The following is a 19,217-nucleotide window of genomic DNA, read 5'->3' as shown; positions in this document are numbered from 1 at the left end:
TATGCATGTAATGGACCCTGTCAGGGTCACATTAATGTTCATTAAATATTAAATTAATAAATTTCCCATCAGGAAATACAAACCTACTTAGACACATTTCCTTTTTTTTTTTTTTTTTTTCCTTTATCATAATTTGATTTTTTTTCTTTTTAAAATAAAACTCTGTGGGCTTTATAGTATGAATGACCACAGATAGCCCCACCATGGCCAGAGAAAGCAAGATAAGCAGAAAGTCAAGTCTATATTCCCTGATTTATAGTGAGTTTTGTTCACTGAAGCTTGGCACTTGACCTTGGCTTGGATTCTGCTTCACTGTCTGTGCATCCCACTCATGTTGCTGTCTGTGATGGAGTGAATGGTCTTCCAGCACAGAGGGCTCTGAAGCATCAATGAATTAGAATTACAGCCTTCAGAAACATTTGGCAAATTGCAATAAATTTTGGTTGATAGCAAGGCATTTCTAAATTGTTTCCCTTTGCAGGTTTGCAAACCACATAACGTGCACTCTTGCTAGCCAACTGACCTGCCGGCAGAGCTCTAGACTAACAGGAACACTGCTGTATGTGCTGCCTTTGCCTGGAGAAGAGAGCATTGCTGGAGGGAACAAAGCAGCGAGATGGTGTAAATAGCAGGCAGGAAGCTAAAATGCAGGAGAAGGGCAGAGGATGGGGATCTGGTGGGGAATCCAGCTGTGACAGCAACAGGGGAGTGGTGGTAAGGGAAACAGATGGGAAGAAAGGCAGATAGGAGATTAGGATTCAAACACATAGTAACCCAAATTTTTTAAATCAGATGGTCGTGGAAAAACGTAGTTTGCTTCCAGTCACTGCTAGAGATTGAACTGGACGATCTCAAGAAGTCCCTTACAATAAGTATTATTTGTTGTTTAGCATCAGCCCTCCAAATTGCAAGTGTTTCACTTTACAGTGTATATGATCAAAGGGTTTCCCTACCTAGATAAAGATGAATGTAGCAAAAAATATACATAAAATCAGATCCCCATGAGAACTCAACACAAAGGTAATGTATTTATTTAAGGGGTCCTATATGAAATGCTACAAATAGGACTGGAATTTTTGAAATAAATATTTTTAAAATTTAAATCTTATATTGCTATTTGCATACAAAATTATGTAGCTACTATAGAAAAATTCACATATAAGAATTTATAATCAAAATATCCATATTAACATTAATAAATTAAAAATAAATGAACCATCAAGAACAAAATCAAAACAAACAACCACAGAGAAGAAACTTGTTTAAAGAACCTGGAGGAAAAACAATTTCAGAATGGAAGATAAATTCATAGAGCAGATAAAGCAGCACATAAGGAACCCACGTCTGCTAGACCAAGGCTTTGAATTCATTTTAGAAGATGGAGCCAGGAAGCAGCAAAGAGGATAAAATGAACCATGTGTCCTGGAATAATCAGATAATTCTCTGACACAGCCAACACATTTTGGCTGGTTCAGGCCTGTTTCATGTCTGGCTCCCTGTGTTCCAATGTCCCTCACTCTGGTCTAAGCTCCTCTGCAACCACAAGCAGGTGTTCTCTAGACTAAAACTCAGAACAGAGAAAACAAGTTCTTTTGAAAGGTTTAAATAACTATGGGATCATTCGCAATCTGTCCAGAGTTGATGATGCTTTGGAGGGGCTTTGGGAGCAGACACCTAAGTAGGAAGGAGGAATCATTTTATAGACCTAAATAGACTACAGACTGCGCTCTTAAAACATCTCCACACATTCATGGGGAAAAAAAGGCTGAGGAAACAGCACATCTACGTGATTATTTCCCAACATGTACTCTTAAAATTGTTAATTTGTCATTGGGATGATTTATTGTGTTCTTCACTTGGAGCTATTGTCAGTACACAAGAGCTATTTCACTAATTTACAACTGCGTCAAATCAAAGTTTTACACATCTGTCCTTTTTTTTTTTTTTTTTTTTTTCCCAGATTATTTTTAGTGCAGGTGTTTTGCTTACACAGAAGGAAGCAGCAATATATTGTGATCAAAGGAGATTTGAAAGTCCAGAGTGCCAACGCTAGCTCTCCATCAGGTGCTAGCTGACTCATTGGCTTTTAATGTGTAACTAATGATTGGCAATCGAGGTAGCAGTTGATAAGGCTATCTCACTGAAATTAACAGGAATGAAAGAACAAATGCTGTCCTAATGGATACCGATGCTGACTCAGTTTATACTGCTAAAGCATTAGAAAATTTGAATAAAAAGTGTAGGGAATGCTGGCAAGTATTAGCATCTCTCTCATTTCTGTGGATTAAATCACTGCAGACCTGCGGGTTCCTTTGCCTTCAGTTCTACTCTGCCGCGCCCAGACCCCGCTACATCCCTCGCAGGCGCTCTCGGCGCCTCACAGCCCAAGGGGCAGCATCGCAGAAGCGCGGCCGTGCGGGGCAGTGAGGAGCTGTGCGGAGCCGTGCGGAGCCGTGCGGAGCGCCGCTTTGCGGAGTGGAGCAGAGCGGGGCCGTGCGGGGCAGTGCGGGACAGTGCGGGGCAGTGCGGAGCCGTGCGGGACAGTGCGGGACAGTGCGGGGCAGTGCGGAGCGCCGCTTTGCGGAGTGGAGCAGAGCGGGGCCGTGCGGGACAGTGCGGGACAGTGCGGAACAGTGCGGGGCAGTGCCGAGCGCCGCTTTGCGGAGTGGAGCAGAGCGGGGCCGTGCGGAGCAGTGCGGGACAGTGCGGGACAGTGCGGAACAGTGCGGGGCAGTGCCGAGCGCCGCTTTGCGGAGTGGAGCAGAGCGGGGCAGTGCGGGGCAGTGCGGAGCGCCGCTTGGCGGAGCGGAGCCCCCGCCGCGCCCCCGCCCGGCCCGCCCCGGCCCGCCCCAGCCCCCGGGCGGCCAATGCACGGGCGGGGAGGCACAACCGGGGAAGGAGCCGGGGGAAGCATCCAGCCCGACTTTCTCACCTTGACGGGAACCGAGCGCTCCCGATGTGTCCCCTCCCGCCGCCCTCCCTGCCAGCACAGCCTCCCCGGGAGGGCCGTCCTGCGGCCCGGGCTCGCCGCGCCAGCTGCCCCCTGTCCCTCGAGGCGGAGAAACCCGAGTAGGGGGGGTGTCCCTGGTACGGTCCCCCCCCGGTCCCTGCTGCCCGGGGGCCGGGCCGCGGGCAGGGGCGGCTGCGCGGCGGGGCTTGATGCGGCTGCCATGGGGCGCGGGGCTCCCCTCGGACCGTGCCTGCTGCGGGCGGCGCTGCTCCTCGCCCTCTGCCCCGCCGCCGGCAGCACCTGGATGTGAGTAGCCGGGCGCGGGGTCGGGGAGGGAGGGCGGCGCGGAGCCCGTCCCCTCGCGTCCGTCGGGGCCCGGCGCTGACGGGGGGCTGCCTCTGCAGGTGGCTGGGCATCGCCGCCGCCGGCGGGCCCGAGAAGCCGGGCTGCGCCAGCCCTCCGCTGAGCCGCCGGCAGCAGGACCTGTGCGAGCAGAAGCCGGAGCTGATGCCCGCGATCCGGGAGGGAGCGCGCCTGGGCCTCCAGGAGTGCCGCAGCCAGTTCCGACACGAGCGCTGGGACTGCCGCTCCCCGCCCGCCGCCCGCCGCGGGACCGCCGGCCCCGCCGCCCTCGGGCAGCAGCTCAGCAGCGGTGAGTGAGCCCCGGCACGGCACGGCACGGCACGGCACGGCACGGCACGGCACGGCACGGCACGGCACGGCATGGCGGGGACCCGGGGCCGCCCCGGGGTCCTGGGTTTGCGCTGGCGGGGACCGTCCGTGCGTCCCGTCGGCAGAGCCGGGCAGAGCGGGGCAGAGCCGGGCAGAGCCGGGCAGAGCCGGGCAGAGCGGGGCAGAGCCGGGCAGAGCCGGGCAGAGCCGGGCAGAGCGGGGCAGAGCCGGGCAGAGCCGGGCAGAGCCGGGCGGACGGTCACCGCAGCCGTCCCGGGAGGTACCGCAGGCACACGGAACGCACGGAGCAGACGAAACCTGCCCTTGTCTTTGCAAAGTTGCTGTTGCTTCTTGTAGTTTACACATAGTACGCCCGTGGATAACACTGCCCGTAGGCAGATCCACTTAACTACACTTAACAGCTGAATACTGTTGTTCTTAGCCTTACTTTGGGTTTATCCCCCTTGTGTCGTAGTTACTAAATAAGTGGGCTTATGACACGAGCAGTCTGCTCAAGGCACTAAATACAATCTGAAATTCTTTAAAATATATCATATGTGGTCAGTTTTGTGGATTGATCGGCACAGTCAAACCAAAGCTGCTTTTTTCTTGCATAAAATAATTATGAAATTGCTGGAATTTCCACTGAAACAAGGATGAGTTTTTTGCATCAAATGCCGCACCACCACTTTCCTGCAAGTTGCAAGGATCCTGCAACTTTTTTTTAGCTCCCTCGTCACTGATTGTGTGATGGATATGATTTTAAGTATTGTGGTACTTCGCTTTATGTTCATGCGGTCTTCACTTAGTACTAAAACAGTGTAAAACCCCCCAGCTTTAATCATGAAAACATAAAGTGAGGAATAAAAAATGATGCATATTCCAAAAAGGAAGGGAAAAAAAAAAAAGAAAATGGGAGTTTTCCAGTTTTCCCCATTCTATGGAGCCATATGTGTGTTGGTCCTTTTGTTCAACAGGAAAGACTGTTCCTGAAGACCTGTAGATGAGTGCCACTGGTCACCCACAAAGCTTCACTAGTGTGTACTGTGGAAGCCTTTTATGATGGTACTGACACCACAGGAGAAACAAACAGAAAATTTCCTGCCCATGAGCAGGAACTTTGGAGACTGGAAATAATAAATTTTCACAGCAGTGAAAATTGGCCCATTTCAGTAAAATTTTAGCTACATTTATTGACCACTCACTGATACTCAGTTTGCTTAGAGTATGCCTTTAACACAGTATAAAGCTGTGTGTCACGTTACGCCAGAAGTTTCAGAGAATGGGACAGGCATAAGAAGCCCAGGAAGGTCCCTCCATAATTCTTCTGAGATACAGTCTAACAAGTAAAGGTCTTTCATGCTGCTATCTTTTCCATGGACAGCTATTTCTAGAAAAAACACATGGCCTAAAAATCTTTATGCCATCCTGTTTTCTGCCTGATTTAAGATTTTTGGGGCTCTTTAATCCCTTTGTGAATCAGAAGAACATCAATGTGTGCTAAATTTCACATGAGGTAAGTTTTGGCCCTGTACCAAAGTAACCTGGGATCATGACAGTTTCTCTGAGATTTAAACTGACCTTTTCTTATTCAAATCAATATGAACAGTGAAAAGCAGAGTAGAGAGTAAGGGGTTTGGAATGTGGTTAGTTTTGTGTTTGATTTTTTTTTTATTATTTGGCTTGAAAATTTCTGAGGCAAATAAAATTCCTAATCAGATTTAGAAAGAAGGTACCCAAAATTGCATGGTACAAGTAGTGAGAAACAGCATCATTAATGGCACGGTCATATGAAGAGACCCTGAAGTCATTTTGGGGTATGAACATCCATTGCTTTGAACAAGATAACATTACAGTCCATGCTGTGATGACTTTAAACTTATAACTGTTCCCTTTTAATAATCGGACGGCTTGTCAAGTCCCTGTGTGTAGCGCAGCCAGGAGGGCGATCAGAGGGAGTTCCAGAGTAACATTTCACGCCTTGCTGTGCAGGCACGAAGGAGACCGCGTTCATCTCGGCGGTGACGGCGGCGGGGCTGGTGCACTCGGTGACGCGGTTGTGCAGCGCGGGGAACGTGACCGAGTGCTCCTGCGATGTCACCCTGCGGCACGGCGGCTCAGCCAGCGAGGGCTGGCACTGGGGAGGCTGCTCTGACGATATCCACTATGGAATGTCCTTCAGCAGGAAGTTCCTGGACGCACCTTTCAAGAACATAACAGGCAAGAGCGGGAGTGGCCTGGTGGCGATGAACCTGCACAACAATGAGGCTGGGAGGCAGGTAGGTGTCATTCAGATGTAGCAGCAACTGCTCGGTCACCTTCATTGACAAGATGGCACCAGCCAAAGGAGGCAGGTCCCTGGCTGCAGGTATTCATGGGGCCAGCGGCAAGAACAGCAGCAACATCACCGAAGAAACACGTACAAACTCAGAACCAGAGCTGGTTTTAACCAACTAATCTCAGTGTGTTAAAATAAAACCCACAAAATAAGTAATAGATCTGCAGTGCTTAAATAGTAAATTTATCTTAATTAGATATTTGATATTCAGTTGTAAACTTGAAATAGTCCTTTTATCAGTATGATACTATATGATTTTTTGGCACTTATTATTCTGTTACTATCATGACCTGCATTTCAATTTTCTCTGATACTGAATGAGAAGGCTAGCTGGACACAAGGTGTCATTACTCATCCCCAGTCTGCAGTCCACACCTGTGAGTGCAAGTTTAACATTGTTCAGAGGGGAAATCAAGAGTTAATATTCTCTTTAAAGACACGGGATAGAAATGACACCTTCAAACTAGCTCATTGGTTAGGACATGTGTCAAAGAAGTGAAAGGAGACTGATTTTGGATGCCTTTTTTCAGCCCAAAGAACTTCCAACCAACTTGCTGAGGAAAACTGTGTGTTTGGGTGTGTGACATTGGATTCTCCTTCCTGTCCTGCAGAAGATGTAAAATGGGGGCAGAAATAGCTTATACAGAGAGATATGATCCTGTAATCTAGTGCTTGGATCTTACATCTGGAATCGCAGAGATTTGTATTCTTATTTTTCCTTTAAAATTACTTTCTCTGCTTTACCTTGGAAATTTTATCTTTAATGGCTCTCTCTAGGCCCATAATATTTTAAATCTGTTCTACTCAGTGACACAGCTTTAACTACAGGGGAAAAAAAAAAAAAAGAAAGGGAAAATCTCTGGGTTTGACTGCACGTATTGATGGACTCCATTGTGACTCTGAAATTTCCTGTAGCTAGAAGCAGCATCAGTGGGTTTTACTGTAATCAACTTTCCTATTTGCCATAGACAAGGAATAGGCATAGTAAGCCATCATACGACCCATGGTAGTAGAATTGAAAATTACTTTGATTTGAAGTATTTTTTACAGGTAATATGTGTTATTTCATTTAAGCTATGTAGTTGGAAAAGCAGAAAGTCTTTCAGGTTCCTTCCAACCCAAACCATTCCGTGATTCCTGGTACTGTGACAAAGACCCTTTTCATAACTGAAGCAGATGAAGCAAACTTTAGACCTAAGCAAAAGCTCAGAGTAGTTACTGTGAGTTTAATTAGATGCCAGTGATCTAAATCATCTCCAAGGAAGGGTGATTGTTATCTTGTAGTGGGAGATGTTAATATGAGGAACATAAGATAAAATGATTATTTCCTTAAGGAAAGAGCAAAGGGTTGTTTATCATGTTTGTAGAGCAAGATAGTTAAGGAAGAAATATATAATCAGTTTCCATGCATAAATATTTTGTAATTTAATGGCAAAATGTAGGATAAAGCAAATATTTTGATCACTGTCCAGAATGAAGAAGAATGTTTATTGTTGGTACTTGGGATTTCTAGAAGCAATATTATCTGAAGTAAAGTTTAGCATAACTCTTCCTTTTTGTATCTTCAAATCTTAACTAGGAGATGCTGGAAAATGTTGGTCTTCATGTTTTGGGACTTACAAGAAGGATGTTTTGATTTCTTATAGCCTTTTGTAATAAACACTATCATGTTCCTGGTTTGGTGTCTTGCAAGAGCAATCTTCCAGGGACAATACTTCTGTGTTTGTCTGGAGTTAGTAACAGAACTGGTATGTGCAGAATTCCCTTGTTTCTCTCATATTTCAGTGCAAAATGTTATGTTACACTTCCACATCTCATAGTTATCATATTAACATATAACATTTTTAAAACTATGTGTGTCTTTTGAGTTGTCCACTAATCAGACTCTCAGAAGATTCAGATTTCATCCTCATTCTGCTACAAGATAAACATTCATCATCTTTTAGCATGGCAATTTTCAGTGTACTTGGATGTGCATATGTGAATTGGGCTCTTCTCCTTATACAAAATGATATGAGGAGTCAGGCACTATGGGCTGACTATCATTGCATTAGTATTATTTTAGTGCTGGAATAATTGTGCTCACTTTTCCACTTGTGGAAATCTATTTGATGTGGGACTTGTGTTCTCCCATTGAAAAACCTGGCTTATCAGAGAGTTTGTTTTTGCTGATACTTGTGGTTTGGTAAGAGATTCACCAAGAGTTTGGAACTGTTCTTAAGTGATGCACCTCTGGTAGGACATGTGCTTGTCTTCATGAATAATCCTATTAGTTCTACCAGTGGCTGAAACTGGGACATTTGATTACAGCCATCGGTTCCTGTGACAAAGCTAGTACTGGCAGTCCTTGTCTCACAGCTGAGAACAGTGCCTGCAAACAGAAAGCTTAACTTGGAGGTGTTAAGCATTAACTGGCATTAGAGGGTATGCAAACTGTGATTCCACTGACACTCTTCTTTGCTGCAAATCAGCCTCTGCTTTCTGCCCCGTCTGTCTGTTCTAGCCACAGATTCCCACCCTGTGCTGCTCCCTCTTTTAATTGCATTGGATCAGTGAAAGGAAGACAGTTTAAAAATGATCTTCCTCTCAGGTTTAATTTTTAAAAGGAGCAGTGTTTGTCCCTGTTCATCACTTAACCCTGGACTTTTGTTGTGTGTGTTGTTCCACCAAGGCTGAGTGGCAATAGGGGCAGGAGGAACTGTTCAGATGGGCTTTGTGGCTGACCACAACACTTGTGGACCCAGCTCAGTTCCACACTGATCATTTCTCACAAGCTATCAGTCAGTTCCATAACCCATCTAAGAAAGCCTGCCCCAGCTTGCTCAGAATGACACATCTATCCACTGTAACCGTGCTCCTCTGACACTCTCCATGGAATTTTGTTTCATAGGGAGAATCCTCTCACTATTTCATGAATAACTGAGCAGATTCACCACATGAATCTAAAATACGAAAGAGAACACTGGTTGTGGAGTCAGTCCGGAAGTCACGGTCCCAGTAACTGCAGTCACTGTGCACTGCTGAGACACAGGTGTGTGCTGCAGCTGTGTCCCACCTGAAGGCCATGTTGGCTGTATAGGCATGATCTTAGGTTTGCTTGCAGTATCAGGAGAAGATACCTAATCCCTAAATTTTGCCAGATGTTCAGGTATGGGAGCTTTTTCACTGAAGTTCACATGGCAGACTGAGATGCAGCAGCATGTTCTGTGATCAGGCAAAGCAAAATGTGACCTCCCTGTGCTGGTAACTTAAAATGTATTGGAGTCCAGGATGAAGACTTGCCCATCTAGCAGCTGGGAAGCAAGACACAATCACATTTGTAGTTCTTGCATTCATCTGCTCATCCATACACTGCTAATGTATGCCGCATTTTTATATCAGTCTAAGACTTCAACATCAGTTTCTGCTCTTGTTTCACAACTGTCTCCCTCTACTCCTGTTTAATTCATCCTCAGAGAAAGACTCTGAGTGTCATCTGCTGGGCTACTTGCCCACATGGAAGTAACTCACCCTTAGCATCTAGCAGGCATGTCCAGAGCTTCTTCTGACAATTCCTGGATCCTTCTGCCCTTAGTAAGTACCTTATCATTCTGCAGTGAAAACAAGGATTACATCGATAACCTTATAAATCTAGTAGCACAATATGATTTAAAACTACTTCAAAATTCTAGTTACTTGACAAAAATAAGTTATCATTCAAAACTGGAAAAATGCTATTAAATCCTCTCTATTTTTAAATTGTCTGTAAAATTTATCTTTTGATATTGTGTTTCTGTTTTCCTTCACATTTTTATTAGGTCATCTGTCTTCTGACAGACTTTTTGTCCTTGGATTTTAAATTCTCATCTGCCTCAATCACTCTTACATCTTAATGATTAATATTCTGACTACCCAGTGATTTCATTATTGACAGATTCTTGAGATATGAGCAAGGTCAAGTCTGTCTATTAAAGAGAAACTAGTCTGTGTAGAAGAGATGGTAAGTATCTCCCAGTACTGACTAGCAGTTGATTTGCCACTAAAACAGTCTGTGTGTGCTCATGGGTGAGAGTTTGCTTGTTGTAATATACTTATTTCTTCCAGTAGTGCAGAAAAATCTCCAATTGCAAAAGCAGCCTGCAGCATGTGGAAGCATCTCCTGTACAGGTGCATCTCTTCACCAGGTTTAGTTTGCAAAAGCTCATGGCTGTTTTAGGTCAGAACATATGCCTGCTCTTTCTTGCTAATATTTTTTGTGAATGTCTTGCATATTTGGCTTCCACAGTAATCTCCACCTTCAAATTGTTCCTGTTTATTCACCAAAGATGTGACTCCAAGGAAACACTTTGGTCATGTGTTTTGTTAAATGTTTGTAGAGTTTTATGCAAATGCCAGCTCAAGATTGTGTCAATGCCTTTGGGACAGCCAGGAGGCCTCAGTGCCCACTGAAACCAATGGTGTAACCATGCTGGACTCATCCCAAACTTCAGTGACCACAGTTACCATGATGAGAAGTCCCACTTCAGCACATGGATTAGAAATAGCTCATTTGATTTGTCCTATTCCTTTACTGGCTTTGGAATTTTGAGGATGGCATTTGTGCTGCCTGAGCTACCAATACAGACTCTGGGACTTGACTTGTTTTCTGGTCTTGCAAAGGGCCAGTGGGGCTCAGTGGGATTTCAGATCTCACTGCACAATCAAGGCTTTGGAACTGGCACAAATGAAACTACTTTCTCAGGGGTAACCAGAGGAGAATTTTAGGTTTGTGTTTTGTTTTTTTAATTCACTTTCAGAAAGACATAGACTGACAGCAGTTAGAATCTCTGGAGGCTGAGGGATAATGAAAGGCTTAGGATGAAATTTAATAAACATCACATAGTTGGGATGTTTGTTTTTTTTTTGTTGTTGTTGTTTTCCTCATGTTTTGGTAAAAGTGGTCCCTTCAAAGAGGATTAATTTGAATATGCACTGGCCTTGATGCATGAGAAGTTTCAAGACAAACTTAATATGAACCAATTTAAAGTCCACACTTACTTACTGTTAAATTTCCCAGTAGCTTTGATTGAAATTAAATACAGGGAGAAAGGTTAGTAAAATGGAAGATGGCAACATGGGCTTTCCACACTACTAATCAATGACCCATATGAGTCTACAGGATGGCTCCAGAACATACATTAATGCAAATGTAAAACAAACCAAAAATTACGATGTCTTGTGCTACATCTGTACCTGTGATTTTTCAGTGCCTTTTTCAAACTCTAATGCGAGGGTTGTCACAAGACTAATTGTATGATTTTACACTATGATTATTAGGTATTAGAGAAGGAAATATTATATTGATTGCATCCTGAGTGTTTGAGTCAGTCTCAAGATTAAGATATGAGATAAAGGAGGTTACTGCTTGTTTACAGATTCCAGTTATTTGAGGCTTGATATTCTATAAACTAAGCCAAAATTATCGTGTGTTACAAAAAGCTTAACACAGGCTTCAGATTCCCATTGTCAGTCAGTTACTGTTCAGCCCAGCCCTTGTTTCTGCATGGGCATGGAAAAGTAACTCTTCTAAGGGTATTTAAGTGTTGGCAATAACTGTGGAAACCTTGCTAAAACATTGACAGTTATAAAAGTAATATGAATGCAACTATCTAATTGTGTTAAATAAAGCCATTATGAAACTGGAAACACTAGATACCCGTACTAGAACTATTTATGTCTAAATTAAAAGCACGGGGCTCAAGACTGTAAGTGAGAAGCACCTGAGATTTACTACAGAATACTGTAGCTGAAGAGACCTCTGCTAAGCCATGATGAGCCTTTTGATACTTTCTGTGAAGCTCTGAGATGTGGGCATCCTCCTGCTCTTCCAACAGTTTGCCCTGGGGTGCCTCCTCCCGTGCTGCTTTGTGTCTGACCCACACTGGGTGCCCAGGCACCGCTGTGTGACTTCAGCCATTTTTGTGGCCTTGGTTACAAAGAAGGTTGTGAATGGTAGCTGTAAAGTACCCTTAAAAGGCAACATAACTGGGCACTTCCTTGCTCAGTATGTGCCTTCCAGCATAGGAAAGGTGCCATGACCTGCCTTGCCTTTGCTTTGCCCTTCTGCTATTCCCCACTAGACCCTTTCACCCATGAGAGCCTTTTGCATTCCAGCAGGGGGAGGAACAGCACAGGACATGTCATTCAGGTGTTCGGGATCCTCCAGTATGAAAAGCCATCCAGAAATCACAGCTTTCACTGTTGTGGATGGTATTGCTACATTACGCCCATTGCAAACTGCAAATGAAGAGCACATCTGAAGATCGTGTCTCTCATAGTAGGGGTCCAGGACTGGAAGCCTGGTTCCTAACACGTGCTCTAAATTCCCTGGTACAGAAATGGCAGTGGCAGCTGTAATATTAAATACTTTGAGAACTCTGTGTTACTGATGTCAGGCAACATTCCTGATGAATGAAAGACCACATCCAACTGTTGTTCTCCCTTTTCTTTCAGGCTGTAGCAAAGCTGATGTCTGTGGATTGCCGTTGTCATGGTGTTTCTGGGTCCTGTGCTGTGAAAACTTGTTGGAAAACCATGTCATCCTTTGAAAAGATTGGCCGGTTTTTAAAGGATAAGTATGAAAACAGCATACAAATATCAGACAGACTGAAAAAAAAGCTACGCAGGAAAGAGAAAAGCCAGAGAAAAATACCAATTGGGAAAGAGGACCTGCTGTATGTGAACAAATCGCCCAATTACTGTGTTGAAGACCAAAAACTGGGGATCCCCGGGACTCAGGGAAGAGAATGTAACCGCACCTCGCAGGGACCCGAGGGCTGTAACCTGCTGTGCTGTGGGCGTGGGTACAACACCCACGTGGTCAGGCACGTCGAAAGGTGCGAGTGCAAGTTTGTCTGGTGCTGCTACGTGCGCTGCAGGAGGTGCGAGACCATGACCGACGTACACACCTGCAAATAAGATGAAGTACGGGGAACGTGGCCAAACCATCCAGCCTGTGTGGTGCACACAGCTGCCCAGAGCAGCAATCACTGCTACCATGTGGGATTTCAGAGGGATCGGCCTCAGGGGGAACAGGTACTGCCGGACAGTGGGTAGCCCAAGCAAGCCTCAACTGAAATCTGAGTTGAGTGAACTGAAAACTGACATCTGAGTAAACATCAGGCTGCATGCAGGGACAACTTGAACAGCAAAAAGGACTCCTGATGACACATTTGAAGGTGTTACTCCATGAGCAGAGACAAATGCTAAACTTTTCAAGTATTTAATAGACACAGTGTCCTGAAGATCCATGTGGTGGGTAGGTACAGTGGAGAAATTTCAAGATCTCATTAGCCAGAGACTGAAGAGTTAAAAGTTTGTAAGACACATTAGATATAGTCCTTATGTCTGCGCTTTGAAAACTGGGATAGATGGATCCACTAGATAGTTCATTTCTGCAGACTTCAGAAAAGCCCACAAAGATAGGGAAACAGTTCAGCTGTCGACCACGAAGCATTTGCTTTGCAGCCGTTCAGAAAACTGCCTTCTGCATAACGTGCAGAAAAGCGTCGGGGAAGTGGGGAACATGTGTGACTGCAGAGGCTCAGTGTCTGCCTGGGAAAGCAGGGTCAAGCTGTGCCCAGGGGAGAAAGGCAGGAGCACTGCTTGGTGAATGTGAATGGGGTACCAAAAAGCAACCTCAGCCTTTTTAACAGGTTGTCCTTCAAACACACAAGGGACAGGTCTGAAGGGACAAAAATGCAGCTTGATAGTTGAAGAAAATAAAACCCTCTGCAGGCATTTCCTGAGTATCTGAGCACAAATTTTGCAAGTCAGCTGGTTGTCACCCTCCTCTTGAATTCTATGCAATAACCTGCCACATTCAACCATCTCACTGGTGGTTCACCATCATTATCAACATTAACCACATGAGATTTAGCCCAAGGGAATCTGCCATAAAGCAAAGGAGTTTTTTAAAACCTATTTTCTTTATAGAATCAGCAGCTAGAACTTTTTATTAGGTTGCATCCTCAGTAAGTTCAATGCACAGTGTAATTTATGGATTGGCTCACACCACTAAAATATTTAAACTGTTAATGATAACATTTTCTCTGTCTCCATATGTTGGCTTTATTTTATTTTACATCTGTAAAAGGTTGTTTATTGTCATGCAGTGATTTAAAGCCTGGCTTAAAAAGCATCATGTGAAAGGATTACTGTTGTTTAATTGTGCAAAGAACTATTTTTGATAAGACAAGAATGTTTATATTTTGTAAATATTTAAATTATGCAAGTTATGTAAAAGGTTTCTGAAACTAATGTGATAAGACTGCAGCCCTTGAGATTTGTTGGTTAGGTATTTGTTAATATTGTAGTAGCCTTTATTTGATTTTTATTTGCATGTGCTGGGGGAAATTAGAGAACTGCATAAATGTTAGGGGTTTTGATCATCACGGTAGTTATAACTATTGCAGTTCATACGCACTGATGAGAAACCATGATTTTCTAAATGGTCAGTTAGTTAGTATTCTGCATACCTTTTTTTATTATTCTCTTAAATGCATTTTGCAAACACTGAAATCCCACCTCCAGCAGTAAGTACTCCCTCTGAAATCAAGGGAACGTGGAAGGGTTTGCAATCCCTTAACTTCCTTCATACTAACAGCCAGTTTTTAGAAACTTGGGAAAGTTTTTGGCTGAGGCTTTCAAAGTTACTTTGAAGAATTAATTTCCTAGTTGTCAGTTATTTTCCCAGGAAAGATGGTGACCAGATTCTGAACAGCCACTCTTTATTGGATGTGTAGGTCAGGAAGAAGGAAACAAATTTTCTATGTTGTGGTATTTCTCTGCCTTATGTGGATTATCTTAGGAACATCAGTTCACAGCAACAATGAAGGCCATTATCTGCTGTTTGGACCTTTACTCCACACTTGGTCAGTCCACCTCCACTGGCCTAACCAAATTATTATCTTGAGAGTACAAAATCTGCTGTCTGTGGGAAGGGTGCTCAGCATGCCAGTAAGGCACTACTGCAGAATATTTCAACATCTTCTCTGTGAAAACTTGGATAGAGAGGACATATCAAGGTGGAAGACCCTGAAGAGAGAGTTGTGACCCCAGGTTGTTTCAGCAGTGAAAATAAAGCCACAGGTTCCTCAGGCTGTGCCACAGGACTGACTGGAAGCATGGCTAGGAGAGGACCAAATAGCACTAAGTCCAGGCAGAAAAGTATCATACTCTCTGCTGAGACCATACTTGGGATAATACAATTTTGACCACTTAAATAACCTTGAAATATTATTTGAGCTCAGTAATTTGTTGTTTGGGTATTTTTTTTGGTAATTTTGGGTTTGTTTTTTTTTTTCCTATTCACTGATTGCAAGATGAGCAAGAGAAAGAGAATTAAGTAGCTGTTTTAGCTGCCTCTGGGGATTAGAATCTTCCCAGAGGATGGAGTGAGTGATTTCCATGCATTTTACATAGTAGACAATGTAGTTGGATTATTACGGTGCTCTGTGCTGATCCCTACCTCTCTATATATATATTTTAATACCCTGAAACAAAGTTTTCATATCTGCATACTTCAAATGATAATAAAAAGATGATGTTCATTTTATTAACTAATATAATACTACTACTATAATATACTTCAAAACTTAACACAAGGTGTAGTTATCTATGTGGTGGGTTAGGTCTTTTTGAGGCACCTTTGAGAACGGAAAAATAAAAGTCAGAAATCAAGACATCCACCAAGTTTTTCAATGGTATGATTCAGCTACCAAGACCTGGGAACCTGAGGCTGTATTGATAAAAACAATGCTGAAACATTCAAGGCTAAAAAGGATAATTAAGAGAAGATTGCTGTAGCATTTGGTAGGAAAAAATGTTCGCAAGCTACGTTCCACAGAAGATAGCACTCTTCCACTGCCATCCATCAAGCTCAAAGAGGAGTCATGATTCCTCCTCAGTTTGGAGTGCCTTTTTTCACGTTTTTCATGAGCCTGTAGCTATATCATGCTATGGACAACACCGTGAGTAAGGAACAGACCTTTCTGAGGCAACAGGTAATTACAGATGTAGAGATTATAGCAACTGAAGTACAAGATTAAAGAGACTGGTTTGCTTGTTCTGGAGAGGAGAACATAGGGCAAGGAACAATGTAAAAAGTGGCGAGTCATCCATTTTTAACTTGCTAAAAAGTAATCATTAATTTTCAGCTAAGAAGATTTGGACAGCACATGAGCCAAGTCACCTAGATGGGCAGTGAAGCACAGGAAGTGATATCTGAGGAATCTGTTTTAACCTGAGTCTATGAAAGATGCCTTAGATCTTTGTGATGTTGAAAGGGATAACTACAGAGGCAGCAGGGAGGAACTAAAAGTGGCTTTAATGCTATCAGAAATGCAAAGAAACATCTCAAGCAGAGCATGTTCTCTTGCCATTCTTCACCCTTGTATTAAGGATGGGCTATAGCCTTACAGCCTTAAAGCTGAAGAGGATTTCAATAAAAAGTCTCTTGCTTAATCATGACCCAAGTCAGTAGTGGAGGCACTGCGGTCCTTCCCATCCTTACACAGGAAAGTCAGTCAGCACTCATGGTGGCAGTATTATTTCCCCTTCAAAATTATCCACCTCACCTCTTATTTTATTAATACACTTATTCTTGAAAAACACTCAGACTGCAATAAAACCCAAACAGTTCAGGAGACATTACATACATATCAAGCATTTAACAGTCAATTCAATGTTTGAGGAAACTAAGTGCCACAGTAAGACACCTGGAAAGCAAAACATGCTGAGCAAAATAAAGCTTTTTCCAAACTGGCAATCAGGAAACTAAGGCTGCAGAAGTGTCTGCTTTTTCCATAGGGGGAAACAAAACAACAAAAACCACAAAAAACAAAAACAAACAAACAAACCCCCCTTGGATCATGAAAGGGAAGGTCCAGAGGGTACATCAAGGCAGTGAGCCTCTTCAGGTTATTTCTTAAAACTCCTACTAATCCATATAAAGTACCATTAATAAAGCAGTTGAGTGCTGTGCTTTACATTGAAGTCATCTTCACATGCCTTGAATCCCAGCTGGGTATTCCTTGCTGAAAATTAAGTTGAAACCTTCTTGTGTCCTTCCCCCTCTCTTCACAGAGCTCTACTTCTGAGGCAGACATACCCCATAACCTTCCTCTTCCCTTCCCTCGCTGCTCTGCTCTCAACAAGTCTGCAAGATGCTACAAATGTTCCCATCATAGTGTATAGGAAAATATGGATGCTGGAGCTTTGTCACACACAGGTATTTGTGCACTTGTACCTTTGTCTTTGCAACTGATTTCCTATCCCCAGCTGGAGAGATGCCAGAATAGTCATCTTTGCACTTGGCAACTCAAATGAAATGCAGCTAGATTACCAGAAAGTCTCTCTGTTAAGATTCAGAGTTCATGTAAGCAGCACGATACTGTAACTTGCCCACTCAAAGCAGTGAGGGCAGGACCAGATCTTACAGCAAGTCAACGGAGCATGAGGATGGAGAAAAGCAAGGACACCCCATTTGTGTGGCCACTCCAGTGTGACTTTTAAATATTTGATAAGAGTCTTATTAAATATGATACCATACAGCTGTGAGGACACAGAGAGTAAGAGGAAGATTTCCATCAAAATTTTAAGACTCGAATTACTTAAGACATAACAAAAATAATTCTACCATTTTATTGTTTTAAAATGCTTTGTTTAAAAGGTTTGTTGCAGGTGCAACTTTAAGGGGGTTAAGAGAATTATATTAACTTGGATTGCTAGTAAAGGCACACATTCTCCATTTAATTTTGTAGAGGAAATGTTAACTTTTTAATTTGAAGAAAGACGTAATGTTTATTGGCATTCAAAGCCAAAAGAATGAAGGCAAGAGTAGTCCACGAAAACTACTAATGCAGCCAAATAGGATTTCTTCCTCTTAAAACCCTGCTGAGTAACTTCAAAATTATTTTGGTATTATTCTGGATAGCAGTGTAGCCAATACTGGCATATACACCAACAGAACTGTATTTTCTGTGAAAATTCCAGGAATTATAATATTAGTTTTTCACTACAGCCTAAAGTAATGAAATAGAATTTCAAATTCATTAGAAAAGGGGATTTTACTTCAATGAAAAAATACATATGATTTTAACACCCTCCTACACAGGAAAATCTGGAAGACTTAACAATCTTGAGGGAAACCCATATTATTTTAAAAGCTAGTTAAACATAGATAACTCAGAATCCAGTCTTACTCTGGTATCAGAGATTATTTATTTTTCTTACAAGGTAATTCTCAACATTGCTTGGAATTTTTAGTGCACAGAATTTGACTCACAAAACATTAACAACAATACTATTTCTAATGATTCTGTTAAACTCACTGTGGGTTCCTGGAAAACCCTTTATAGCTTTCGCCCCACAGTACTGGCTTGAAGTTTTTGAGGAATATACCAGAATTCATGACACAAAGCTCCAAGAGATTACAGCCAGTTCTGTGTCAGCCCTAATTTTGTGAATATTGATACAGCCAGTTAGTATGGTATAACTTCGTTCCAGGAAAATTTCAAGGTGGCCCTACTTAAAAGAAATACAAGCTTAAAAAGAAAACAAGGTCTTCACACAGCTCTGATACAAGCTAAAGAATAAGGCCACTTAAACTTGGTCCTTTTTTTTTCCCCAATTGAAAAAAAGGATGAAGGAAACATTGTCAGTTAAGTTCACCAGTCACACATTGCACAACCCAAGACACAATGCTCTCTCTGACACTCCACTGAAGAAGAGATTGCTTCGGCTCATGAAAAGTACTGTAGGTGGTGAAGGTGCACAACTGTGTACCCTGAAACAACTCTCACTAGAAGGCAGAGTGCTTTCTAACAGGCTCTTTGTGATGGGAAATTTATTCCTGATGATAGAAATAAAAGAGGAAGCTCGTCCATTATGCACATTCACTGCGTGACCAGCCACTGCAGCTGAACAGCCATAGGGAGAATCGGTTAAGCAGTGGTACAAAAGCTGAATAAAAAATGGAAAAATTAGCCACAGTACTGCTGCTTAACATGCCAGCTCCTTTCTATAAAGTAAACACTTTCAATTTAAATACAAATTCTTCCAAGCTGCTTTTACATATTACATATACTATTTATATATTTACCTTAGCTCATCCCTTAAAGACAGGAAAAAAATATTCTATTGCTCTTTTCCTGGCATATCTGTGCTATACTATCACATAGTCTTCCTTTGCTGATTATTCAGTTTTGATGGGGGAACTACAAAATAAATTTTTGGAGC

The 19,217-nt window shown here is 43.0% G+C and overlaps 1 protein-coding gene across 1 annotated transcript; it reads left to right on the top strand.

Annotated features, from left to right (window-relative positions):
- The first annotated feature begins 2,897 nt into the window (after nucleotides 1-2,897).
- WNT16 (Wnt family member 16) lies at nucleotides 2,898-19,210 on the top strand. The gene is made up of 4 exons (XM_040061117.2): nucleotides 2,898-3,256; nucleotides 3,355-3,602; nucleotides 5,615-5,901; nucleotides 12,432-19,210. The coding sequence occupies exons 1-4, from the start codon at nucleotides 3,171-3,173 to the stop codon at nucleotides 12,894-12,896; spliced, it is 1,086 nt and encodes a 361-aa protein (XP_039917051.1). The 5' UTR covers nucleotides 2,898-3,170; the 3' UTR covers nucleotides 12,897-19,210.
- Nucleotides 19,211-19,217: the final 7 nt, after the last annotated feature.

Source organism: Hirundo rustica, chromosome 4, assembly GCF_015227805.2.
Source record: "Hirundo rustica isolate bHirRus1 chromosome 4, bHirRus1.pri.v3, whole genome shotgun sequence".
NCBI classification, from domain to species: domain Eukaryota; kingdom Metazoa; phylum Chordata; class Aves; order Passeriformes; family Hirundinidae; genus Hirundo; species Hirundo rustica.
Note: the sequence above shows the minus strand (reverse complement) of the source record. Positions and strands in the feature narration are given on the sequence as shown.